Source organism: Myxocyprinus asiaticus, chromosome 21, assembly GCF_019703515.2.
Source record: "Myxocyprinus asiaticus isolate MX2 ecotype Aquarium Trade chromosome 21, UBuf_Myxa_2, whole genome shotgun sequence".
Classification (NCBI taxonomy): domain Eukaryota; kingdom Metazoa; phylum Chordata; class Actinopteri; order Cypriniformes; family Catostomidae; genus Myxocyprinus; species Myxocyprinus asiaticus.
In genome coordinates this window covers 6,157,501-6,185,349 of record NC_059364.1, presented here as the reverse complement: position 1 = coordinate 6,185,349, position 27,849 = coordinate 6,157,501, and the positions used below count along the sequence as shown (strand labels likewise).

General features: G+C 38.0%; 1 protein-coding gene across 4 annotated transcripts in view; it reads right to left on the bottom strand.

The window, feature by feature from the left end:
* The window catches only part of runx3 (RUNX family transcription factor 3), a 71,133-nt gene that overhangs the window by 12,308 nt on the left and 30,976 nt on the right, over positions 1-27,849 (bottom strand). For all 4 annotated transcript variants that reach the window (XM_051647915.1, XM_051647916.1, XM_051647918.1 and 1 more), the window contains one exon: positions 7,574-7,732. In XM_051647915.1, coding sequence (XP_051503875.1) covers positions 7,574-7,732 — 159 coding nt within the window. The remainder of the gene's footprint in view (positions 1-7,573; positions 7,733-27,849) is intronic.

Sequence of the window (27,849 nt, the reverse complement as noted above, 5' to 3'; positions counted from 1 at the left end):
TGGGAGAAATTTTGCTTTCAGAGGCTGTATATGGAAAATAAGGTGTATTTTGAACTGTTCTGAGACCAGCAGACAGCACACTGGAGGTTAAGTCGTTCACTAAATAGGGAGTGTGGCAGGGCGGAGGGTGGGCCGCACACCCAGCCCCTAATTAGGCTGATGAAGCCCGAGGGGGATAAAGGTGACTGGAGACGGCGGTGCGACAGAGAGAGAGTTACGGGCAGCTGTCCAACACCTGTGTGTGTTTGTGCTTTTGTTTTAGTTAATCATTAAATATTATTTATGTTGTTAAGCCGGTTCTCGCCTCCTCCTTTCCATTTACCCCGTTACACTGGTGCCGAAACCCGGGAGGGAGGAGGGATGCGCCGTAGTAGAGTCCTCGCCACTAAAATCCACCCCAGCGGAGCAGCCACGGCCATCCGCCAGGGGACGGAGGAGCCCAGCCGCCTGAGATCGGAGGAACAGCCGCCAACCACGAGGGGAGGAGGGGCTCCTGGCCGACCACCTGGAGCGGGAGGACCGCTGCCAGGGGCGGGGGAGACCCCTTCCATCCACCGAAAAGGTGGCAGGGCGTTCCGTCCGCCAGGGGCTAGAGGGGAGGCACGGATGTCGTCCACTGCTCAAGAATTATTATTTTTTGCATGTTTATTAGGTGCTACTAGTTACAAATCAAAAAGCGAAATGGAAAACGCACACAGCAGTCACGCCCGGGTCTCAGGAGGTTAAATATTGTCAAAAGGTGTGTGTATATAGAAAGACAGACTGTATGTGTGTGTGTTTAGTTGGTAGTATTTCGACAGAATGCATTTGTCCACACGTTTTGTGTGAGCGGCAGAGATCTTGTCTCGTTTTGCTAGTGTTTTTATCAAAGGTGCCGAGAAAAAACAAACACTCGAAATCTTACGCTGGTGTGACATTACAAATACACACACACACACACACACACACACACACACACACACACACACACACACACACACACACACACACACACACACACACACACACACACGCACACACACACACACACATGTTGGTGCAGCTATCATTATGAGGACTCTCCATAGACATAATGACTTTTTATACTGTATGAACTATATATTCTATCCCCTAACCCTACCTGCATTTTTACATTTTCAAAAAAACATAGCTTAGTATGTTTTTTTAAGTGATTCCCCCCCTCCCCACACACACACACAGAGGTCAGAACTCTATTTGTCAAAATGTGTGCCTGGTGGTGTGTGTGTGTGTGCGAGCAGATATCTTTGAAATCTTTCTGTTTTGCTGACACACCATTAAAAACATCAGTGTTTCGTGATACATTGGGTGTCTGTTAAATATATAAGTGTTAATATCACGCATATTTCATCGCTGGTGGATGATGTCTGTTTGTGAGTATATGGTCTGAATGTATGCTTTAAAACACTCTGTCAGCAGTAACACACAATTGTCACGCATACACACAACAGTCACTGAACAATTCTAAAATAAGAAGATACTTTTAAACTATAGTATGTGTTTGTGTATTTGTGTGTGTGTCACGCCGCATTGAACTGCCAATTTGACATGCAAATGAATCCTGTTTGCGCTTACACTGAGATGAGGCAGTTGTTACAAGCCAATCGTTACAATATACACACAAATATTTAGAGAATAAAAAAATGAGTGGTGCTTTCCTGTGCAAAACTCATTGCTATGGTGCTAAGTGGTTGCCAGGGCATTGCTATGTGGAGTCCATCCCAAAGTCTCTATGATATTCTGGTCCCTAGATATGACTTGAGTCCCTCCTTCAATGTAAGTCTATTGCATTTTTTTGTTGTTGCATGTTTTATTGTCCACTAGATCGTCTGATTGGTTGGAAAATTAATAATACACCTCTCTTCAACTAGCCGCATGATTTGAGGTATCATTCATGTCCGTAGCACAAATCCCCAACCCTAAGTATGAGCAATATTAACAGTGACGCTTGCCTTAGCAAACACTACTAACAAACTGATTCCAGTCTCTCTCTCTCTCTCTCTCTCTGGTTTTCTCTGCACAATGATAAATTCTTCAGTATAAATGCTCTTATTCAAGCCACAGCTGCTGCTGCTAAAAATAAACATCTCACTCAAATATTTTGATTGGCTGATATACAATGTCAATAATAGTTAGACAGAAACAGCGTGTTTATGTGGGAGTCTATGAGCAGTACAATGTGTAAGTAACAGCGAGCATTTTTGCATGAGAGTATTAGGTCCTTCTGGGAAGGTTCCACTTTTGGGCTCGGAAATTTTAATTACGATGTGATGTGCGTCGGGATTTTGGTCGGAGTATAATGGGCATGTTGGCCTTTTTTATATTTCATATTTTTTTTATATTTAGCTTACAGTTTTTTTGTGAATGCTTAAACGCTAGTGATTCTTGAAGCACTATCTCTGAAACCATTAACACTTGTAGCCAATGCATTTACCAAGTGTGCCAAACTGAATGCACGTTCTCTGCTTTACATTCAGTTTGTAATTTAATAACACACTTCTAGCAAAACTGAAAACATTGGTCATTGCTACACTATTTCGCCAACTGCCTTTCCACACTGACACATGTGAAATTACTTTTAGATAATGAGTTCACTTACAAATAAGAAAAAACTGTAATCGCTCTTCTTCAGCAACAGTACACAAAATGCAAACAAACTAACTGTACAGTCAATATTCACTTTCAGTTTTTTTCTGATTGCTTAGGCACTATCTTTGAAACTATAGGCTATTTTTGCAAAACTCTACACACTAACCACAAAACCGTAAAAATGTTTTGTTTTTGCGTCAATACAGTCCACACACACATCATTTGAATAAAGCACACGAAGCGCCAACAAGGCACTGATAACATAAAGGAAAAACACTTGTGGCTTTTGCTTTTTCTGTGTGCAGGGCATAGCAGCTTGCAATAAAGTTTTGTCATACATGTAGTAAACACACATACACACAGGCGTCCATATGTGTAAAGTATAAATGTGTATTCCGAACATAACACACTATCAATACAAATTATGGGAACAAGTTATTTTTGTATTTGTTTTCTCAATGTTCTAACACTCCTCAAACAACAAAAGCACAGTAGAAGAAAACAAAAACATATGTGCTAGAATAAAAAATAAAAACAATCAGAAAAAAATGACATTGACGGCTTTTGTGGGTCTGGCCACAAGACTGTGGCCTATTTATATTGCTCAAGCTCTGATTTGTAAGTGAACTCATTATCTAAAAGTAATTTCACATGTGTCAATGTGGGAAGGCAGTTGGCGAAATAGTGTAGCAATGACCAATGTTTTCAGTTTTGCTAGAAGTGTGTTATTATATTACAAACTGAGTGTAAAGCAGAGAACGTGCATTCAGTTTGGCACACTTGGTAAATGGTTTCAGAGATAGTGCTTCAAGAATCACTGTTAGTGTTTAAGCATTCACAAAAAACTGTAATATATATAACTTAATAGAGTGATTCTCACAAAACCTATCAAGAAAGGGCCAACATGCAGTACCATTAGGATTTTGGAGTCAAATAGGACCATGGCATTTACTTTAAAGGTTTCGTGAGAATCACACAAGAGCAATGACATTTTTGTTTTCACCATTATCCTTTAATTGACACTCAGAAAGTCAGGGTTTCAATTAAATTGAGTTTACTACTGGTAATTATGACATTGTGGTTCCGTTTGTGTGTGCTCATCTCATAAATACGCTAATTAAGTAGAAATGTAGATCTTCAGCCACTATGAGGTCTGTCTTTGCTCTCAGATCTTTCACCACACCTACTTAAAAACACTAAAACACACTCTGAAGTCAACATACACACATGGTGTCTGAGAATTTGGGGGAAACGTGCTTAATTGTCATGAAAACAATGTCACAATGTAAAAATGTTGTAATGGCTTTAAAATAGTAAAAATAGATCATTTTCATTAGGCAAAAAAATATTTTTTAATTTTTAGGTCTCTTGAAAATCAGTAGCACATGGAGACTTTTGCGTAGGTCCCCAGCTTCTCAGATATTTGTCCTGAGAGAGTCCCAGTAATGTCTCTTATAGCGTTTCAGAGGAGATCTCGATAATGTCTCTGAACTTAGATTTGCCAAGACACCAAAGTCTGCAATCAAAAGTCAGAAACAATTTTAGGAGAAAACATTTGAGACAAAGTTACCTAACTGAAACATCAGCGAGAACTCCATTAAGCCTCTGGACCTTTGAAAGAGCAAGCTCTGAGCAATAAAACATTTTCGTCTGTGTTTCTCATGTGCTGTCTGAAGCGTGTCTTTGCATGTTTGCTAATGCTCAAGTTTAATTCCCCTCCACTGCCACAACAATCAGTGTGTGTATGTGTGTGTTTGTGTATGTGTGTGTATGCGGGCCAGCACTTTGTGCTTTGACAAATCTGTTTAAGCATGAACCAAGCCAGTGTTTGTGCTGTGAATTTTGTAACCTAATATTTGTTTACAGTCAGCAACAGTCTGCTAACCTCAAGGCTCCAAAATGATGCAAACAATACACACACACACACACACACACACACACACACACGTTTACATACTTTGCATCACTCAGGTGGTATGATAGACCATCTCATTACGCTGTGATGAATGTGAATGAATGTGAATATGTATAAATTATCGGTTAAACATGTCTATACTACACATATCTGTCTGCAATCACACAACCACACACACACACACACACACACACACACACCAACACACACCCACACACACACACACACACATACACACATAGATACAGGGAGAGAGAGCTGTCAGTGTGTGTATAAAGATTTATACAAAGATGTATTTAGGCCTACAGACAGACAGGTAGGTTAGCAAATAGAAAGACAGACAGACAGGCAGGCAAGCAGACAGACAGGTAGAAAGACAGACAGACAGACAGTCAGACAGGTAGAAAGACAGACAGACAGACAGACAGGTGGAAAGACAGATGGATAGATAGATAGATAGATAGATAGATAGATAGATAGATAGATAGATAGATAGATAGATAGATGGATGAACAGACAGTTACAAAATTCACAGCACAAACACTGGCTCGGTTCATGCTTAAACAGATTTGTCAAAGCACAAAGTGCTGTCCCGCATACACACACATACACAAACACACACATACACACACTGATTGTTGTGGCAGTGGAGGGGAATTAAACTTGAGCATTAGCAAACATGCAAAGACACGCTTCAGACAGCACATGAGAAACACAGACGAAAATGTTTTATTGCTCAGAGCTTGCTCTTTCAAAGGTCCAGAGGCTTAATGGAGTTCTCGCTGATGTTTCAGTTAGGTAACTTTGTCTCAAAATGTTCCTCCTAAAATTGTTTCTGACTTTTGATTGTAGACTTTGACAGACAGACAGATAGACAGACAGACAGACGGACAGACAGATAAATAGACAGACAGACAGACAGATAGCTAGAGAAACAAACAGACAGATCAAAAGGCAGACAAACAGACAGATAGAAGTGCAGTGGGGGTAAGTGATAGCAATGCTAATATATGGTTTATCACATACACACACAAGCACACACGCACACACACACACACACACACACACACACACAGAGGCCTGCAGCAGTGTCAGACTTACAGTCTCCCGACAGCTAAAGCTCTGTTAATGTGTTATGTCTGGTTTTGATGTGTGTTTGTATGTGAGTGTGTCTGTGTGAGTGCATATCGGCAGTCTATGATAGCTCCATAGAGAGATAATTCCTCTACTAATCCACCTGCAGATATGGATACTAGATGTACTTTACCCGCTCAAACACGTACACCCTTAGAATCAGGTCAGTGGTGATGGAGGAATTTTCCAAAATCCCCAAACAAAAATGCCATTCAACACCTCCAATTCACCAGCATATAGTCGACAATCAACAATCACGAGAGTATTACAGTGATTTTACCACAGTTAAAGGCTGATAAAACTAATGGTAAAATCACTGTAACACAATGTCTTGAGTGGCTTACTGCTTTGTTGCTATTATAAAACAATAGCAACAGCAGTATTCAACAATTAAATGTTTTAATAATAATAATAATAATAATAATGGGAAACTTGTTGCATTCAAACCAGGGGTGATGCAACAAGTTTACACCATCAAGAGTAGTTAACTTTACAAACCTAATGTCAAAAGAACGAAATAAAACTTATTTGACGCTCAGAAACGTTTTTTAAAGTAATGATTATGGCGAGCAGAGATGAGCAACTGTGAAATTTGATTGATGGCAGATAGATGTGAATCACACCAGCTCTGTTTGAGGTCTTACGAAATGTAAGTGATTCTGTCTTCACTACAGATAGAGAGAGCAAACATGAATAGAATAAGAGAATAACATTTCAACAGCGCAAACACACACACATCATTGTCTATGAGAACTGGTGGGTGGGGTGTGAAATCTGCCTGGGTGTGTATGTCAGTGTGAGCGAGAGGGAGAAAATAGGAAGACAAAGTCTTTACATGCATCAGTCAAACTTTTGGACGCATCTACTTATTCTTTATTATTACTGTTTTCCACATTTTATAATAATAGTACTCAATCTAATCAAACACAAATGGAAGTATGGGAATTATGTAGTGACCAATTTTTTTTTTTTAAACAAATCAAAACTATTTTATATTTTAGCTTCTTCAAAGTCTCCACATTTTGTCTAGATTCCAGCTCTGCACACCTTGATCATTCTCTTAACCAACCTCATGAGGTGCATCCTGAGATGCTTTATAAACAGTATTAAAGGAGTTCCCATGTAGGCTGGACACTTGTTGGCTACTTTTCTTTTACTATCCGGTCCAACTCATCCATAAAAAAAAAAGAAGAAAAAAAAAAAAGAAAGAAAATAAAATGTTTTTTGTTTTTATTTTTATTTATTTTTTATAATTTCCCATACTCTTTAAACAGTTATTTTCCACTAACAATTGTTTGTAATTACTGGATAAAGATTTGATTTTATAAAATCATTCAAATTCAGACTGATTCATTAATTTTTCATTCCGATTGATTTTTGGACTGGTTTGGACTGATTCACTGAAAAGAACTGATTCAAAAGAATGATTCACACACAAATAAGTTTTACTCTACACAAGAGCAATATCTAGTCAATGAAAATTTATATTTTCACTTCAGAAAATTCCAGTCCTGGTAAACACAGTTTAAAAAAATTCTAATTAAATTTTAAACCTGGGTATTTTGGATCTAAATTTTATAACCTTGATATCTGGATGTAATCTGGATAAGTGTTCCTGAAAGTAATCCATAGATAGGCACAATTTATATTTGTCTAGAAAACTAATTTTGTAGGCCAATAAGCCTTTTACAAGTTAAGCGTGTCAAGTTAAGTGTGTCCAAACATTTGACTGGTACTGTAGTCTGACAATGTATTCTCGGTCACTATTGCGCACACACATTGACGTGGGTGCTGAGATAGAGAGGGGTTGCTAGATTCCAGTCTCTGAGGTGTGAGGTGTTGTGACGAGCTTTCGTCTGACTCAAACAAACATATACACAAGATGTGTAGGGCATCCAGGGACAATCACACACATACCTGGTATCTGTGAGGTGCTGGAGGGGCTGTAATGTGATTGGTGGGGGCGGGTGGTCCCGTTGCCAGGGTTCATCCTCAGACTGGCCCTCTGAAAACGCTCAATATCGCTGAGACGATCAGAGAACTGCTTATGAGGGTCATCTGGCTTCACACGGTGACCTGAAAGAGAGAAAGAGAATAATTAGGATGAGAATAGTTTCCTATTTAAAGGAATTATACATTTAGATAACATAATAAATAAATTAAGCAGAAACGTTTATGTAAAGCGATTTACAAGGTGCATATAATAATAGTATGCATGTTCTAGGGATGTGTACAAGTAATCCGTGAATCGAAGACTCATTCAGCTTTAAATATTCGACTAGTGAAAACAAATGTCTAATAATGTAACTCGATTTTTCTTTGTGCCTTTGCCTGCCGTGGGCAACATTGAAACTGCTTCTCTCACCTAAATCTTGCTGATTAATCGAGTATTTGTTCAGCTTTAAATATTCAACTAGTAAAATACTACTTGAATATTGTAATTTGATTTTTCTTTGTGCCTTTGCCTGCCATGGGCAACATTGAAATCGCTTCTCTCACCTAAATCTTGCTGATTAGTCAAGTACTCATTCAGCTTTAAATATTCGACTAGTAAAAACACTAATAGAATATTGCAATTGGATTTTTCTTTGTGCCTTTGCCTGCCGTTGGCAACATTGAAACTGCTTCTTTCACCTAAATCTTGCCGATTAATCGAGTATTTGTTCAGCTTTAAATATTCAACTAGCAAAATACTACTTGAATATTGCAATTAGATTTTTCTTTGTGTCTTTGCCTGCCATGGGCAACATTGAAACTGCTTCTCTCACCTAAATCTTGCTGATTAATTAAGTACTCATTCAGCTTTAAATATATGACTAGAAAAAACACTACTCGAATATTGCAATTGGATTTTTCTATGTGCCTTTGCCTGCCATCGGCAACACTGAAATGGCTTCTCTCACCTTAATCTTGCCGATTAATCGAGTACACGTTCAGCTTAAAATATTTAACTAGTCAAACACTACTTGAATACTGAAATTAGAATTTTCTCTGTGCCTTTGCCTGCCGTGGCCAACATTGAAACTGCTTCTCTCACCTAAATCTTGCTGATTAATTAAGTACTCATTCAGCTTTAAATATTCAACTAGCAAAATACTACTTGAATATTGCAATTAGATTTTTCTTTGTGTCTTTGCCTGCCATGGGCAACATTGAAACTGCTTCTCTCACCTAAATCTTGCTGATTAATTGAGTACTCATTCAGCTTTAAATATACGACTAGAAAAAACACTACTTGAATATTGCAATTTGATTTTACTTTATGCCTTTGCCTGCCGTGGTCTACATTGAAATTGCTTCTCTCACCTAAATCTTTCTGATTAATCAAGTAATTGTTCAGCTTTAAATATTCAACTACCAAAACCACTACTGTAATATTACAATTGGATTTTTCTATGTGTCTTTGCCTGCCATGGGCAACATTGAAACGGCTTCTCTCACCTAAATCTTGCCCATTAATTGAGTACTCATTTAGCTTTAAATATTTGACTAGTAAAAACACTACTTGAATATTAACATTTTTATTTGCCTTTGCCTTCTGTGGTCAACACTGAAACTGCTTCTTTCACATAAGTCCTGCTTTTAGTTCTTCCGAAAATTAAATTCTGCCATTATTTAAAGTGATTGTATCGCTTCAGAAGACTTGGAAAGTATATTTCTATGTGTGTGCAAATAGTTTTTTTAATCTAGATCTTGTTGTTTATGCATACTGCTCATTTTTTCATAAGAAAAACAGGTTAAAAAGGTTGAACTTAAATTCTAAATTTTATGTGTTAATATTTGATGACAAAATTATTTGAAATGTCCACCCCTAGTGTGTTCAAAAGTTTCAATACAGGTTATTCAATTCAAGTTAAGCTCTATAGGCACCATTTTTGGCAAAATGTTGATTACCACAGAAAATAATTTCAAAACATCTGCTAAATTAATTTTCAAGAAAACTAGCTGGCATGATGCTATAACTTAGAATCTCTCTTAACAAAAGGACAGATTTTCTTACCTCACAAAAAATAGAGCACAACAGTCTGGTTCAGACTTTCATTTTCTCCATAGAAAACTGATTTTTAACAATAACATATAAGCTTTAAAGACATACCTACCATAAGATCAGAGGTTGTTAATCGATGGTACAGTATATACTTCTGTTGAAGCCATAAGTCCATGTTATTTTTACTCCATTTTTAAAAAAATACCGTAAAATTCCAGAAATACTGGTGAAGAACTACATTCACAAAATACTTGTATATTTGCAAATATCTGAATATTTTGCAATAAAATCTAAATATATTGTTTCTATACTAATAATCAACAACTTTCAATTAATAGTTTTACATTTTACTGTCATTCACAATGCTTCATGGGATTGTAATTCCTGCTCTGTCCATGTTGCGTTAGTACACAGTCTAGTACCTTTGTATTTCTCTGATTTTCAAATACTTCCTTGCTTCAAAACAAAGTTTGTAATGTTGTGATTCAACTCGGAGCTGGTTGGTTTGGTTCATGGTTTAGAAGGATTTTATCAAATCCCTATGTAAGAAATGACAGGGAAAAATACTTCCGGAACCAAGATGTCTAAATAAGTGGGCCGGCACTGTTGTGCTCTATCGCAAAAGGCGCTTTAGAAATAAAAGTGTATTGAACTGAATTAAAATGCAGTCGCGGTATGCAGCTCACTAGGTTTCAGAACAGTGCTTACTGCTTTCAGACTGAGCTTTGTACTTGTGTTTGCATCATTCATGACTCATATAATGTTTGATGATCCACAGAGGAAATCACCAAGAAAACCCTCACTATGAGTGTGTGTGTGTGTGTGTGTGTGTGTGTGTGTGTGTGTGGGTGGGGTTGGGGGGGGGGTTCATATCACAGACAATAAGTTGCCATCCTACTTCAATAGCCATTACACACACGTCATCATCATCATACGTGCAGTCTGGTCATCTCTAATGGATGAGTTTAATGTGAACATGTGAACATTTTGTGGTTTTTAATGTGGAGTAATGGCTGGATTTGAATATTTTATTCAGATAGAGGGATAACAGACACTGCGATATAGATTTTGTTCTCGTTCACCCAAGGGCAATACATCACTCTACGTTTTTTTACCCCTGGGGTAGTATTTCTATAGTTCAGCATTCAGTTTATTACTACCTTAATTTGTTGACACCGTTTTTGTCTCTCTCATTCAATTTAAATGGGAAATAGTCATAGTTTTACTTTTCGTTTGTTTATGAAGAATGAGACACACAAGCACACAGTGCCATATGGAAGAAAAACACAAATGAGATCTCATCAATGTCTCAGTTGTTTCTCCAAGACAGCAATGAGATTAAATGGAGATCTCAGATGTTCTCAGATGTTTCTCCTGAGAAAAATGACCCAGTAATCTCACATATGTGTCCTCTACAGCTTTAGAAGAGATCTCAACATCGTCTCAAACTGCTGTTTTTATTCATACATTTCTCACATCAAATTCTCCAAAGATCAAATGATTTGAGTTATTCTATCCACATTCATTTGATAGCTCTATACTCTTCCTCTGTCAAAATGTTTCTCATTTGTATCTGTTTTTATTTCTCCTAAGATGTTTTAGAAGAAACATCTGCGATAAAGTTGATACTTAAAACTAAACTGAGATGTCTTGGAAGAGAGAAAGAAAGAATGAAAGAAAGAATCATTTAATTACTACATTTAATTTTAAATCCTGGTTTTAAAATGTCAAGTTATGCAGACTTAAATGTGAAATGTCCAGTCTCGAGCACTATTTACTAAGTGTTCCTATTTTAAGTTATAGTCTCAAGTCTTAGAGTGAAGTATATTTTCTTAATGCAGTTTTAAAGTCTCTCTCCTGTGTGTGAACGGTTGTAGGGTCAAACCCTGCGCCTGCGACTGCGTACATTCACCCTGTCTGAATTATTATGGATGAATGAATATTTCATAGGTAAGGGGGCACTTAGACAGGAATGTTGACTTTTGTGAGAATGATATCATAACCACAAGACACACATAGACACACTAATTAGAGTGGATCTCTCCCATACACACATACACAGTGTCATGGAGAAATGGTTTGGTATGAACACAACTGCAAAATGAAACTTTTGTCTCCATTTACTCACCCTCATGACTTTCTTCTGTGGAACACAAAAGGTGATGTTAGGCAGCATGTTAGCCTCAGTCACCATTCACTTTCATTGCAACTTTTTGCATGTTTTTTCATTGCACATCACCTTTTGTGTTCCATGGAAGAAAGCAAGTCATGCGGATTTGGATCATTCTACCACACAGTCTGTGCTGAGTGTGTAGTGTGCACACAGAGGTCCTCTCAGCACACTTAACTCTCTCAAACGCTCACACTACTGATCAACTGAATGATTTGCCCCGCTTCCTTCCTCTCCTCTCTCTCTTCATTCTCTCTCTCTTTCTCAAATGATGGAAAGAAAGAAACATATGTTCTCCTTTGGATGGACAGAACACAGGGTCTTTTAGCGCAGTCAGAGTGTGTGTGTGTGCGCGTTTGGTCAGGGCTGAAACTCGATGGTCTCTGTAGAAGACCAGTCATGTCACGGCAGGCACACTGCAAATATTTGTTCGGGTGTCTATAAATGGGGGCGATAGGCTCTTGATAACATTGTGAAATCGATCCGCAGTGGACATTTTAGATGTTTGAATTGATTGAAAATCATAAAAAAGACTTCACAAAAAACTCCTTATCAAGAGTAATTTTTTTGCTATATAGAATTGATGTCAAATGGCACTTCGGTACCAAGTCAATACTAAAATAAAAAGATGCCACAATACCACTGTTTATGCAGTACCGGGTACCGACTGAATTCGATACCTGCGCGCTGCCTGACTGATATCCGACATGTTTTAAAATGCTCAAACACAAATCTGACATATTTAGGGAAATAATAAAAGTTAAAAATCAATCAAATTAATATCATGATATGTCCTAGTGTGATTATTAAACTGCAAAAGGATGCGATTTATCTAAACAAATATCCTGTCTGCATGTGCTGCACGCTTTTTCACAGTGAATGTGTTAATGGGAATTTTTACCCAAACATTTTTATTTTGTCATCATTTACTCACCCTCATGTAGTTCCAAACCCATATGAATTTCATCCCTTCTTTCAAGAAACACAAAACGCTGACATTCTACCTATCATTTCGTTCCAAACCCGTATGACTTTCTTTCTTCCGTGGAACACAAGGTAGAATGTTAGCAGCAGTCCCCCATTGACTTTCACTGAATGGAAAAAGACGAAATGACATTAAATGGTGACTGAGACTAACTAACATACTGTCTAACATCTCCTTTTGTTTTCCATAAAACAAATAAATTAATATGGGTTTGGAACGACATGAGGGTGAAAATTATGTTGATCGAATTTTCACTTCTGCGTAAACTATCCTTTTAAGAGTGTGTATGTGTATCTGAAATTGTTCAACAAAGCTCTCTCAACTTTAAGCAATCTATGCAATGCTTATTCAGTTGACGGAAACAAAATTTCTATTTTTGTTGCACTAGAAAGCTACTCCGGCCACTTTATTTTTCTCGTCCATCTGAAATTGTTTTTTTTTTTTTTTTATTATTATTATTTTTTATAAAAATCGTGTGAATTCATTGCTTAGAATTTTATATTACATATTTTGGATGGTTACATCAAAGCCAGCTCGTGGGATGTTAAAATATGTTCTCAACACTTGAGCTAAGGACTTAAAAAAGTGATGACAGTGATGCAGCATATTTGTTTAAGGGCAAGTTATGTAGTAACCCAGTCAATTATGTAATCGTTCAGCTCTCATTTCAGTAGAAACACAGCTTGGTTCTGAGAGCTCCAGTACCATTTCGGTCTTTTCCTTCAAAGGTGGAGTTGACAGTTGGCAGGAGTCAGTATGTGCATATACGTGTGTGTTTTTAAGGAGAGAGCGTTCAGGTGTGGAACCGAGGCCTCAGATGAAAGTGTATTTCCGCAGTAACGAACGCTGAAGACGTTTCTACATCTGCTAAGATCACTGCACCTGTCTTCCTTTCTCTATAACCCTTCTGTACTCTCTCGCTCTCTCTTTTCTTATCAGACTCTCTCTCTCCATCTGTCTTCCTCGGTTTGATGTCATGATGTCAGACCACTGCATAACCAATCCCATCAGCCCATGACAGGAAGTGGGTTTGTGCCAGTAAAGTGTACTGAGCTGTAAACTGAACAGAGCCTCTATTCAACATCAAGACGTGAGTTTACACACTATCACTTGCACACTACACCCTGATTTTTAGATGTTTTAACGTACTTGCACCTCAAATATTCATATTATCTCATATTAAACCATGCACAGTGGTTTCCCCCAAACAGTTTAAATGAGCCTAAGATTATTTGCAGGTCTTAGCTGGTTTAAGCTGGTCTCCCAGTCTAGCTGTGCTGGTTTAGGTAGGCATGCGGCTGAAACACCCAAGTGCCCAAAACCCCTCTAAAACCACCAAAGAGACCAGGCTGACCAGGCTGGGAGATCAGTTAAAACCAGCAAAACAGTTTAAGATGGTTTAATCTGTCACCAGAAAGGTTGCTGGTTTGATTCCCACAAGAATTTAACCTTAAGACTGCAGACTTTTTCACATTTGCTGCAGTTAATCTGCAGAAAATATATAAAGACAATGTTAGGCATAATGTTAGCCCAAGTCACCATTCACATGTCCATACAATGAAAGTGAATGGTGACTAAGGCTAGCATTCTGCTAAATATTTCCTTTCAGGTTCCTGAGGCCACATTGACACTGATTCAGTGTAGAGAAATTAACAAGAGTAGATGTGGCCCTTGGAAGAAAGAAAGTCACATGAGTTTCGAACAACATGAGGGTTAGCAAATGAAGAACGTAAATGAAGTGTAAATGGGTGAACTATCCCTTTAAGTTTTTTGTCGAGGGATTGTCCCTATATTAAGCTAAATGCGCCATTCTATTACTATTTGCGTGAAAGTCGTAGAGACAATTCCACCAGTCTTGGACGTGCAGTGATAAATAAAGGCTGTCTTCTATTATCTGTGATCCTTGACTCATTCTCTCTTTCTCTCTTTACTTCTTCTTTAGGGCAAGTTAGAGCAAGTTAGAGGTGAAAAGACCCTTTAAAAGTGCACAGATCCAATGGACAATATGCGAGACAGAGGCAGTCAATACTACTTTGTGTCCTCTCTGTCTGTGCTGTCATGCCTTTTTTGTTTTTCCTGTTCAGGCCTTGTGTAGAAAAAGCAGAAACCTGCATAATGCATGGTTTGGTGTTTGGTTGACCTACATTGGTAACACTTTACAATAAGGTTCTATATGCTAACATCAGTTCAGTCATGACAACTCTCTGAAAGATTTATCATGTTAATGTGGTTATGACATTTTAGTAGGATATCGGTCTTGGCGGATTAGTTATGCTACACTGCTGCTGCTGAAGAGCAAGTATGGAGACTTGCTACTGCTAGAACATATACAGACATACTGAGTTAACTATGTGGACATGCTGCTGCACAAATAGAAAAACATAAGACATGTGCATGGTGCGCAAGTAGACAGAAATACAATCTCCCAACAAAAGCAGGGAAGCTGCACAAACACGTAACAGAAAACACAAAACACAACCCCCCAAGCAAGCAGATCTACCGCCAAGTCTTGTGTTCTGCTGATGCTCCAAAGAGCCATGTGCACAACAAAAGACACAAAACACAACCCCCCAAACAAGCATATCTACGCCAAGACTTGTGTACTGCTGCTGCTCCAAAGAGCAATGTGCACCGAGTGTATGCTTGCTATGTGTGCCTTCGCCTGCTTGGCGAAATGGCATAATGGTAATTAACTAAATCTCTATGTGTGCCTGGGCCTGCTTAGCCGAAGGTTTAAATGGCTAGTGACCTAACCCATGATGTGTAATTGGACCAGGAAAGCCCGGAACTAATGACTCAACTTAGCTATGTGGGGATTTATTTATTAATTTGGCTATGGCTTACCTTGATAAAAGCGCACTTCTATGTGTCATAACCAAAAGCACACCTTACCGCGCAAATGGCATTTTCGGAAAAAACTCTCGCAGCCTGCTGCAGTGAAACTGGCTTACTTGAAACTGAGCATATTTAAATGTTAGGCAAAGTGAGAGTACGCAAGTTGATTGACTACCCGATTACATGGCAAAGGATCTATCAGCTTACACCATGTGAACCGACTGGCTTGATATATTTCACATGTGAGCGAGCTGATTGTCTAACAGATAAGAAGTTTAAAGAACTTATCAGCTTGCGTCATTCAGAGTTTCATGCCTGAACTTAGTCATTTATTGCATTGGGTATCATATTATATTTATATAAATACAGTATGTGTGTGTGTGTGTGTGTGTGTGTGTGTGTATATATACATTATATGTACGCATACACACAGTATATATAAATATACAGTATATGGTTAATTGTTAATTCATGTTAGTTCATACTGCATTAACTAATGTATATATTAAGAATGTATCGAGAAAGAATCATTTTGGAATCCAATCGTGATTCCTTGAATTAAAATCAAATCAAATTGTGGTGCCTAAAGATTCCCACACTTACATCCAGTCATAGCTCAAATCATAAATCACCTTTGATCCAGATCATACGATGTGCACATGCACTCTCTTAAACATATAGCATCTTCAAGCAAACATGCGTCTAATGGGCCCGTTCTGCTCTCTGCTGGTTGCATGCTGCGGGAATGTCCTGAAATCTAATACCTGGGGTTTATGGGACAACAGAGAGAGTGCAGTTGGAGTTAAGGAGAGTTATTTATTAGTGCATTTCCTTGCCAAACTAATGAAATTCAAATGCAACTGAGCTTTAGCGTGAGGAATTTCACCCAGCTCTTTAAATGTGTAGCTCTCAGAGGAGACTGTCTGTATGGAGAGTTTATTTGAGATTATTCTGGAAGATTGAGTGGAAATTACGAAGGACGCTAACAAAATGACAGAGAAAGGAGCTGAGGTGCGCTGATGAGAACTGTTAGAGGTGTTAAATGGCAGGAAGAGACCCTTTAAAGTGCGGACGCCTACGTGTGTGTGTGACAGGATTTGACGCAAATGCAGCTTGCAGGAGTGTGAGAACAGAACATCTGTCATGTAGAATAGGTTTCACACTCATTCATCACACACCCAACATTCACCTCACTATTTTTGCCTAAATATTAGCTGCTTAAGATAAAATATAGTGTTGTTTCAGAGTTATGGTTCTAATAAAAAATAAAAAAATAAAATAAATAACTTTTTGCCTTCAAAATCAACATGAAATCTAAAGTGACCCCATTTACTTTCTTAATGCTTTCTTTGTCTATGTCGCTGAGCTCCTAAGGGGACCATGGAGGGAATTTAACTTCTGAAATAGTTTTGCGTTCCCTCACAATAATTAAAATAAGTAAATAAGTTACTAAAGTAACCATAGTTCAACACAGTAACCCCCAAATTTACCATGGTTTTACTACAGTTACCATATTTAACAATACAGTAACCAAAAAACAAACTTAACTACAAATATCATAGTTAAAATATGTTTACTTCAGTAAAACCATGGTCAATTTTGTGGTTACTATGGTTTCACTACAAATACCAGAGTTGAGCTATGGTTACTGTAGTAAAACTATTGTTAGTTTTCATAAGGGATGGATAAAATTATTGTGAGGGAACCCAAAATAATTGCAAGTAAATGCAAAACTTATTGTGAGGGAATATATACTATTGTGAGGGAATGAAAAACTTATTGTGAAGGAACGCATAATGAAGTGTTTTTGCAGCATAATTTCAGTAAATGGTCTTTTTGGACTGGGGAGGAAGTTCAGAGTTCTTAAATTATGTTTTTATACTAAAAATGAACTATTTTTAAAAATAATCAAGGAAAATTCAATTCCTCATGATATGACCCATTTAAAATGCTGAAGCACTATACTTTGACAAAGAGAAACACTATTTTCCCCAACAAGCTCTCTCTCTCTCTCTCTCTCTCTCTCTCTCTCTCTCTGTGTGTGTGTTACTGGAAGCCTGGGCACATCTCATTTCTTCAATTAGGCTATTTGCAGAATTTTCCTCACTGTTAAAAATGGCAGAAAAATAAACAGATGATTCACTACAATATTCCCGTAACACTCCTCCCTCCCATGTCTCTCTTTCTTTCTCTCTCTGCTCTCTGTCTGTGTCTCTTCCTCAACTTCTCTCAGACTTTTATCATGGACTGTGAGGTGGATATATTATGCAACTTTATTAAATTAGTCTTTAAAGCTGCTAATGGTGTCTACTGTGTGAAAGAATGAACATACTCAAACACAAGGTGGGCTTGTCTTGTCCTGCAGAGGAAAATCAACTGGGAACAGACACAAGAGAGAGTTTATGTGTGTGTATTTGTGTGTGGTGAATATTAGGAATGTTTCTAGAATTGTGCAGACCCAATGCCACTCTTGTCAGCTTTTGCTGAGTTGATCCCTCTAAGAAAATAAAATATGACCTGGAGGTAAATATAATGAGAGGATAGTGCCATCCTTTATGTCTTCAAAGATACTTTTTTGTCATATGCTAAGTTTTGCTCTGGGACCAGCAAGGAATAATTGCTTCATTGCCAGAAAAATATGGCTATGATTAAATTCTAACCTGTAATATAAAAGGATAGTTATAAACTGTATTTAAAAACAGTTTGTGCCCTTCAATAGGGCTTGGCTTTTTTTTTAGTAGCTTGAAAACTCCTTTTTCTTCTCCCCTTTTCTCTCCAATTTGGAATGCCCAATTCCCAATGCGCTCTAAGTCCTCGTGGTGGTGTAGTGACTCGCCTCATTCCGGGTGATGGAGGATGAACCTCAGTTGCCTCCGTGTCTGAAACCGTCAATCCGTGCATCTTATCACGTGGCTTGTTGAGTGCGTTACCGCGGAGACATAGTGCGTGTGGAGGCTTCATGCTATTCTCCGCGGCATCCACGCACAGCTCACCATGAGCCCCACCAAGAGCGAGAACCACACATTATAGCAACCACTAGGAGGTTACGCCATGTGACTCTATCCTCCCTAGCAACTGGGCCAATTTGGTTGTTTAGGAGACCTGGCTGGAGTCAAATTCGAACTTGCGACTCCAGGGGTGGTAGTCAGCGTCAATACTCGCTGAGCTACCCAGGCCCCCGAAAACTACTTTTTAAAATGGGTAGCTTGACTGTAGTTTAATTTATGTAAATTATGAGTAGCTTACAGCGTAGCAAATTTCGAAGTAGCTTCCTCAACCCTGGTTCTATGCACGCTAATGCAGCAATGCGCAGATCCAGTGGATAAATCGGCATTGCATACATGACTGTGTTTGTCTCTGTGTGTATTTGTATGTCTGTTATTCAGTGTAATGAAGCACCTGTTCATTTTCAAACACATTCCATTAATTTGACGCCTGATTTTTTGCTCAATTCATATTTAGAAGCGTCAGCAGTGACGAAAGCTGCAGTTAGCGATACACAGCTGCATTGCTTTGAAGAAACGTTCTTTTTATGCACAGATAGTAGAACCACTGTTAATAACATTAGTGTGATAACGCCATTAAAATCTGTAGAACACACACACACACTACTTAGTTTTTCTGCCAAACCAAATAGGTAAGAAAAATCTCAAATGAGATTTCTTCAATGCCTCAAATGCTTCTTCTTGACAGCAATGTGATTAAATGGAGAGCAAAGGGAGAGTTGTCATGTGTCCTGCTTCTTAGATTTAAACTACCTACAATCTCACATGTGTCTCCTTTAGGGTTTTAAAAGAGATCTAAACAATGTCTTAAATGGTGTTCAGATTTGCCCATATATATCTCTGTGACTCAAGGCAAATTTATGATCACCCATTAGGATTCCTTAAAGTACATATGTGGTCAGTCATACAGTTTGTGAATGTCACATTTCATAACAAACTGTGTTTTTAGACTGGGGAGGACGTTTTGTGTTCTCAATGTTACAGTATTTTTTTCATTTTCAATCAACTCTATTATCGCAAAATAAGAAGAAAATTCAACTCTTCATGATAAGACTTCTTTGATGCAATCAGACTTTACATTATGATGAAAAATTTAATTTGCAAGAGTATTTTACCAGTACTTTTATTCTGCAATATGTGGAATTGTCCAAATATTTTGAAAGTCGGTTAGAAGAGACTGTTGCTCTATAATGCAACATCTGTATATTACTGAAATATACCTAAATGAATTGGAATCGAAATTGAAATTGATTCGTATTCTAATCAAATTATGATCTCGAGATGTATCGCAATATATTGAATCATGACATGTGTATTGCAATATCGCATAGAGAGGTGCTAGGCGATACCCAGCCCTATACTGTCAATTCACTTTCATGGGTTTACGGACAGATCTTGACCATGGTAGATGTGTATAAATATTGCTGTAATTATCAACAGTTCCTAATTCAGTATCCAAGTTTTCATATCTATGTGTGTGGTATGCATTATGTACGGGACGACACACCTGGCAGGTGTTTTACAGACACAAACACCAGAGCATGCATGCACACTCCTTTGTTTGCGGAAATGAACAAGTGATATGTGTGGAAAAATAACACAGCAAATGATATTGTGAACAGATTTACATACTCTGCAAGCTGTGTGCCAAAATGCAAATACAGCCCTAAAGCCCTGATTCCAATAAACTAATTTTTTCTCATTCTTTTCTCATTCTCTTTTCTTCATTACATAACAAAGTATCAAACCAAGTGGCATCTGCAAACAAATGATGCTAAAGATTTTCTCAGAACTAACTTAAAGGTGCTTTATGTAATATTTTTACAGTACTAAATCATAAAATGACCATAATATGTCATTAGAGAATTAGGAAACATGCTAAGTTGAAATACTGGCTTCTCCGATAACAATGCTACAGCCAGTATATTCTACACTGAAGTTTCCATTCCAGGCCGGAATTTCTGTTTATGTTTTGGCCTGTGTGATCCCGCCCACTGCCCACTCACCAATAGTATTTCGACACTGCCAGGTTGCCAGATTTGAACAAGTTTGCAGGCAAACAACACTGCGTGCTGCAGCCATGGAAGCCAACAAACGAACTGGATCAGAGATAACAGATTCCACCCGACCTAAAAAGCCTCGCCATCTGTCTAAAAACCACCATGACCAGAGGCGTAGTAAAACAAGGATAAATATTGGAGATGCCTTTGGAAGATTGAGACAGCTTAAAGCCCAGAAATCCTTTAAAACAGATGCTTAGTTGGCTAATTTGCGTGTCAACATTCTGGCAACCCGCATGAGCTTCGAGTCTGGGGCGGGGCAGACAACTCTCCAATATTTTGAATTTGGACTGCAGTACCCATTTCAAACGCTTGTTGTCAATCTTACATATAGCACCTTTAACTTTTTTTTTAGGCACTTTGCAATTATGTTCCATGTCAAGGTGAGTTTTAGTGGATGGAGTCAGTTTCCCTCAATTTAACACCGGATGTGTTTCCACTGGCTTGAGAGCTGAACGATGACGTAACTGACTATGTTACTACATAACCTGGCCACTTACAAACACAAGACATGGCACTCTAGTTTGGAGTTATTATTTTAACATCATACATAATTTAATTCAGCACCTTTATGCTTGCACGAGCCAGCTTTGATGTAATGGTAAGACGTTTTTAAAATTAATAACAAAACAAATGTAAATTAATTTTATGTTATGATATTAAGGTGGTTTATGAGGACATGCCTAGTGTCCCCGTCATTCAAACAGCTTAAAAAACACACTAAACAATGCTTTTTTGAAAATGTAAAAATACCACAAGGTTTCAGTGATGCTTAGGTTAAGGGGTAAGGGTACAGTTGGGGGACAGAATAGTATACTTGTACAGGGTAAAAATCATTGTGTCTATGGAGGGTCCTTGTAAACCATATATACAAGTTTGTGTGTGTGTTTGTGTGTGTGTTTGTGTGTGTGTGTGTGTATGTGTGGGGTCCCGTCCATCAGGTTTATCAACTCAGTAGGTAAACATTAATGAGGTATTATTCATCTGGCAGCATTATCAAAGAATCGCTTGCACACCCCCGCAATACCACATACATAACCTCAGACAACCCATGCCCGGGGGAGAGGAGGGTGTGGTTTTTCATTTGAAACATGCCATCAACACAACATATCTGAGAAAAGCATAATGCACACACACACCAGCTCGCATTCACATACAAACAGCAAATGAACAACGCAATTAATTCATAAACACCAATCTTTCCTTGAGGCAAACACGTTAGCATATTAGTATTCAGTTTAATGTTCACACTGACAGTGATTTGCAGTGACAAAGTGACCTGAAGTTAGGGCTGCACGATAATGGTGAAAATGATAATCACGAATATTTTGCTTAAAATTTTAATCACGATTATTAATCACAATTATTCTGCCCATTGAAATTTATTTATTTATTTATTTTTATTGCAGGGCTGCACGATTTGGACAATATATATATATATATATACATACTATTGCCACGCTTTGATATTTTTTTCTTAAATAAAACATAAAATTACATTAAACAACAGTTGAACAAGGTGTTAAAACTACAAACAAGTAAATTATTATTTTTTACCAAAATTAAGTCATGTTTTGCCCATGCTTTACTTCCAATATAAGGGTTTTCACACTTAAGTTCTCTTTAAAAAATTATTTTATTTTATTATTTTTATTATTATTGCAATAAACAAATATATTTCTGTGATAATTTAGTAGGCGGCAATGCTAAATGGTCTCAAGCCTTTACTTTGGTGTAAATGGTGAAATGCTCTTATCTCCTCCTTGGCCCACAAAACCCTGGTGGCATGGGTTTACTTTAGATTTTTTAGACACTTGTAATGGACAAACATACCTGAAATTACACAAATGTGCAATGAGGTAAATCTGGAGCGCTTTTAGCGCGTTCAACACACGTTAGCGACGCGCACAAACCGAACCAATCTCCGAGCACAGCTGCCGTGTATAATGAGAGCACGAGATGGAATTCATGGCTATTGAGCACAGAACCGCTCTAAAACCGCTGTAACGCCGCACTGCAACCAAAGTGTATTCAGCTGACTGGCTGCGTAATCATTTAATGGCTGAACAGACAGAGTTGCTGAATGACTTGTCTCAGAATAGTTTGAAAGGCACCAGATTTTCATCCTACCTCCACATAGTCTCAGAAGGCAGCATGTTCCAGCTTTCTGATATGAGCCTTGTATCAATCAAAGTGATATATGAAACATACTTGTAAACATCTGTGGCTCCATATGTCAGTGCGTGCTCGAAACTGAAAAGTGATTAGTCAGTGGCGAACTTCTGAAGAGAGCTCGATTGGTCAAGCGAGGTGGAAATAGACTCAAAAGCACTTGTGATTTGACCTATCATCTTTAGACACAGCCTATTATAAAAATGAGCAACAATTTTCAACTTTAGCTGGCTGATAATTTCTGTTTGCTAGCTCACTAATATTGCAGACGATTATGCTTAATTAATTGTGAGAGGCAGACATCGTGATCACGATTAAAATATGATTAATTGTGCAGCCCTACCTGAAGTAATTAATTTTCATCGAGAGTTGGTGGCTTCTGGCGTCATGAGTGACAGCGCCCGGCAATCCAATTTTTATGCAAATAAGCAGTGAAGAGATGTTGCGAACACCAATGGGAATGCAGATAGCATCCACCACCTGAAACCAACATGATCACACGGGAAGTCGGCATGCTGTTTCTGAAAGTTCCGCTACTCTAGGATCAGCTCACTGACATGCCCTATCTCCCATCGGAGATATTTGGAACAGCTCAACAACAGTTACTTTCTCTCGTGGCTTGACTGGTAGCACGTTGCATGGGAGACCACAGTTCAATGCCCAATCAAACGAGGAAGTAATCACGTTTGTATAAACAACCACGAGCATGATGAGGAGGTTGCATTTTTGTCCCTAACACTGCATTTTGTCTCTACTAATGGTTAGGGTTAGATTTGGGTTTTTGTTGGGGGGGGGGGTAGATTAAATAAAATAAGCATTAGATGAAAACAATTCTTTTTACAACTGGCTTCTGGTGACCTCTCCTGGATATAAATGGATGTCACACTTGCTTATATGCTCTGATTCACTTACCGCTTTAGCCTCTGGAGGCAGTGTTTCAAAATCGGCCAACGTATACCGATTTCAGCTAAAGAAAAATCGGCACACACTTGCCGATTTTTATGTGAGATCAGGCTGCTGAAACAGGCCACATCCACTGTAATCCACTATCATCTGAAAACTCTATTTTCAGTTTTCTAACGTCATCGTTTTCCAAAGTATGCGATAAAGGAAAGTGTTTTTGACACGCTCTGTGTACAATGGAAGAAAATGCTGTTCCAGTGTGGATGAGAGGCCTAAATGTAGAGAAATTAACATGTTTTCAATAGAAATCATATTAATGTGGTTGTGGCCACAGTTGGATTACTGTCAGCGTGAACGAGGCTTAATGAGGGGTCACAATACACTTTGTGTTTAATTCACTTCCATGCACACACCTGCAAATATAGTAAATAGGTTCTGTCCTCCGCTACGTACCAAAGTCAATATTCTGTGAACTTGGACCTGCGAATTCGTAAAGCTAAAATATATTTGACTAATAGAGGACCTTAATATCACAGATTGACCTCTTTGTTCAATACAAACTTCAAACTACTTTTGCAGTAGGGATGTCATAAAATATCGATATATAGTTTATTGATTGGCATGTTATTTTAACGATACATTTTTGAGGCATCGATATATTAACATCATTTAAATTAGAAGCCTAATTTGTGTGCTTTCGCATTCCATTCAATGTAGTCTGACATAATAGCTTTGGGAGACCACAAGGGTGCAACATAACATTTACTGAAGCCGCATGTTGCAGCATGAACAAGATGCAAATATCACACACACATTATGAACTGACGGCAGTTTTTGTACTTTTTTTTTTTCTCCCAATTTGGAATGCCCAATTCCCAATGTGCTTTTAAGTCCTTGTGGTCATGTAGTGATTTGCCTCAGTCTGGGTGGTGGAGGATGAATCCCAGTTGCCTCTGCATCTGAGACCGTCAACCTGTGCATCTTATCATGCGGCTTGTTGAGTGCATTGCCATGGAGACATAGTACGTGTGGAGGCTTCACACCATCCACGCTCAACTCACCACATGCTGAGAACAAGCCACATTATAGTGACCCCATCTGACTCTACCCTCCCTAGCAACTGGGCCAATTTTGTTGCTTAGGAGACCTGGCTGGAGTCACTCAGCACACCCTGGGATTTGAACTAGTGAGCTAGTGAACTCCAGGGGTGGTAGCCAGTGTATTTTACCACTGAGCTACCCAGGCCCCCCAGTTTTTGTACTTCTTTGCAGGTTAGTGTATGAAACTGGTGTGCCTGTGCAAACCGAATGATTAGAAATGTACATTCATAGAAAATAATTGCTTCAAATTTTAGAACGCGCCATGTTGTTCGCAGATGCATCCGGTGCGCGACCCACTTTAATTAACCCTGCCGCAGACACTTTTCCAAAGTTGTGTTGAGAAATATGTTTGAAAGACAAAGACTTTTGTGCAACGAGCTGCCCTATTTACTGTATATCTTAAAAAAATTTTGATACATAATGATAATCTTCTGATTGTTGATACGTGAAAATGGCATTGATCACAAGCCTAGTTTGCATTGTTGCAGGAAACAGGAGTAGATAGAATACACATCACATTTTTAGCAAACAAATTTTTAAAAACTATTTATTAAAAACAAAAGTCCTTAGACGTGACATCAAATTCTGTTGCCCATATTAGTTGCGGGGTCCGAAGTCATTTCACATGCTCAAAGTCTAGTGTGACCGCACGTTAACCGTGTGTAACCACACACTCACACATACACACGATTTGCCACTGCATAGTATCTGAAGCACCTGTTCATTAGTGATAGATGAGTGAACATGAGCTACAGGTCAGGCTATGTGATCTTCCCCTACGTGAAACAGCACTAAAGAGTCATTACCTGGACCGGACTATATGCAGACTTCTTTTGCATTATCTGCACTGATTTTGGGGAAAACATTTGCACAATTAATAAGGTCATTTGTTAACATTAGTTAATGCATTAGGTATCATGAACTAACAATGAACAATATATTATCTAAAGCATTTAAAAATCTTTGATAATGTTAGTTTATAAAAATACTATTGTTCATTGTTAGTTCATGTTAGTTCATTGTGCATTAACTAATATTAACAAATACAACTTTTGATTTTAAAAATGTATTACTGTATGTTGAAATTAACATTAACTAAGATTAATAAATGCTTAATAAGTATTGTTCACTGTTAGTTCATGTTAACTAATGTTGTTAACTAATGTTAACAAATGGAACCTTATTGTAAAGTGTTACCAATCTTTCTTAAATATAAATGCCACTTTCCACTTAATGTAAATATTTTAATTATTATTAAATAATTATTGAATAACTATGAATATATTATTAAAATAATAATCTTATAATAAGTTAATATATATTAATATATTTAATACAAATACATAAATATATCATTTTTATTTAAATGTTAATATTAACCTTATCATTATTAATATAATAATAATTGATGAACGTAGTATTTTACTATCTAATGCAATGAGCTTTAAGTGTCCATAACAATACTGCGCTCTCTTAAATGGCAAACAACAGCAATGGCTTCCTCTTTATCTTTCTCTTGCTCTCTCTGTCCTCTTCTAGCTGTGGTCGAGTGCTGCATTAGTGTTATGGATCTGCACCCCTAGCAGGCGTTCAGTGCTGTGTTAATTCAGTGGGCTCTAATGCGGTCAGGCACTGCTAACCCTGTCGGCCAGAGAGAGTGCCCACTTTCATTGAACTCTCCATGTTTGCGGCTCGGAGATGCACCCTCTCTCTCTACGCCCGACCTGGCTTAATAACACACCACAACTGACTTCTGAGGTTGGCAACCATCGAGACCATGAAGGACTGTTCGCTGTTTAATATTAACACACACAGCACTGCAGGTGTGTATACACCCAAACACACCCGAATAAAAGAAGACTGAAACTGACACTTACTCAAATACACTGTACGTTTTGGGAACACACACACACGCATATTGTGGCTCGGTTCCCTGGTATCATCTGCAGATGACTCATAGCTCTTCAAATGACATCGGTGTTCCGAAAATAATTCAAATACTCTTCACTCATGTCCAAATACTTCATCGAACACCACAGTATAATATCAAAACCATTACATATGTGCACCGATATAGCAAGAGGATTGAGCACAGCAGTCTAGTGTACAATACTCAACCTACCGACTCCAGGAACCAGCAGATTAAGTGTTTTACTTGGCACACATTCCAAAGACTGTTCAGCCTGGTTTTTACTGCATTAAATAACATGTACTAAGCTTCATCTCATATCATCTTCTCAAATACCTTTCCCTTCCTGCACCACTACAGTGACATTATATTTTAATGAAGTTGTTTGAAGTCTGAATTGTGAAGGGGAAATATAGTAAACAAAAACAGGGTGCCGTGAAATACTACAAAGACAATAAGTACATACAGACAACATGTCTTTCTAATGCATTGTTTTGGCTGGTTACATAAACAAACATACAGCTCAACCAATGAAGTTCAACTCATGAACACATGACTCTTATGAGCCTGTTCTTTTAATGAATCAGCCAAAAAAACTCAGAAGTTATTGATTTGAATTAGTCTACTGACTGTTTTGTTGCTCCCCTGCTGCAAAAACTGAATACCACACATTGCAATCAACTATTACAAGCAAACACTGTTTCTGTTCAACAAAAAGCAGAAAACTGTCGTGCAAAGATGTGGTTACCAAACAAGATATGCATGTTATTTTTCCAGCCTGGTCTCATGAAATTTATGTGAACATGACAACATTTTTGCAATTCAAAATGTATGTGCTGTATATCACCTTTGGCTGCAGGTTTTCAGAGAAAAGTCCAGCTGGGGGCACCAAAAGCAAGTAAAATGGTGTCGTATTCATACACGGTTTTAAGGTGAATTTTAGATAATTATTTTTTTTTAAAAACATACCTCCCTAACCTAACATTTTTGCCTGAACCTAACCAATAGTGTTTTAATATATAAATGAAACGTTTAAAAAAGACATCCTTACTAAATCAATGCCTAA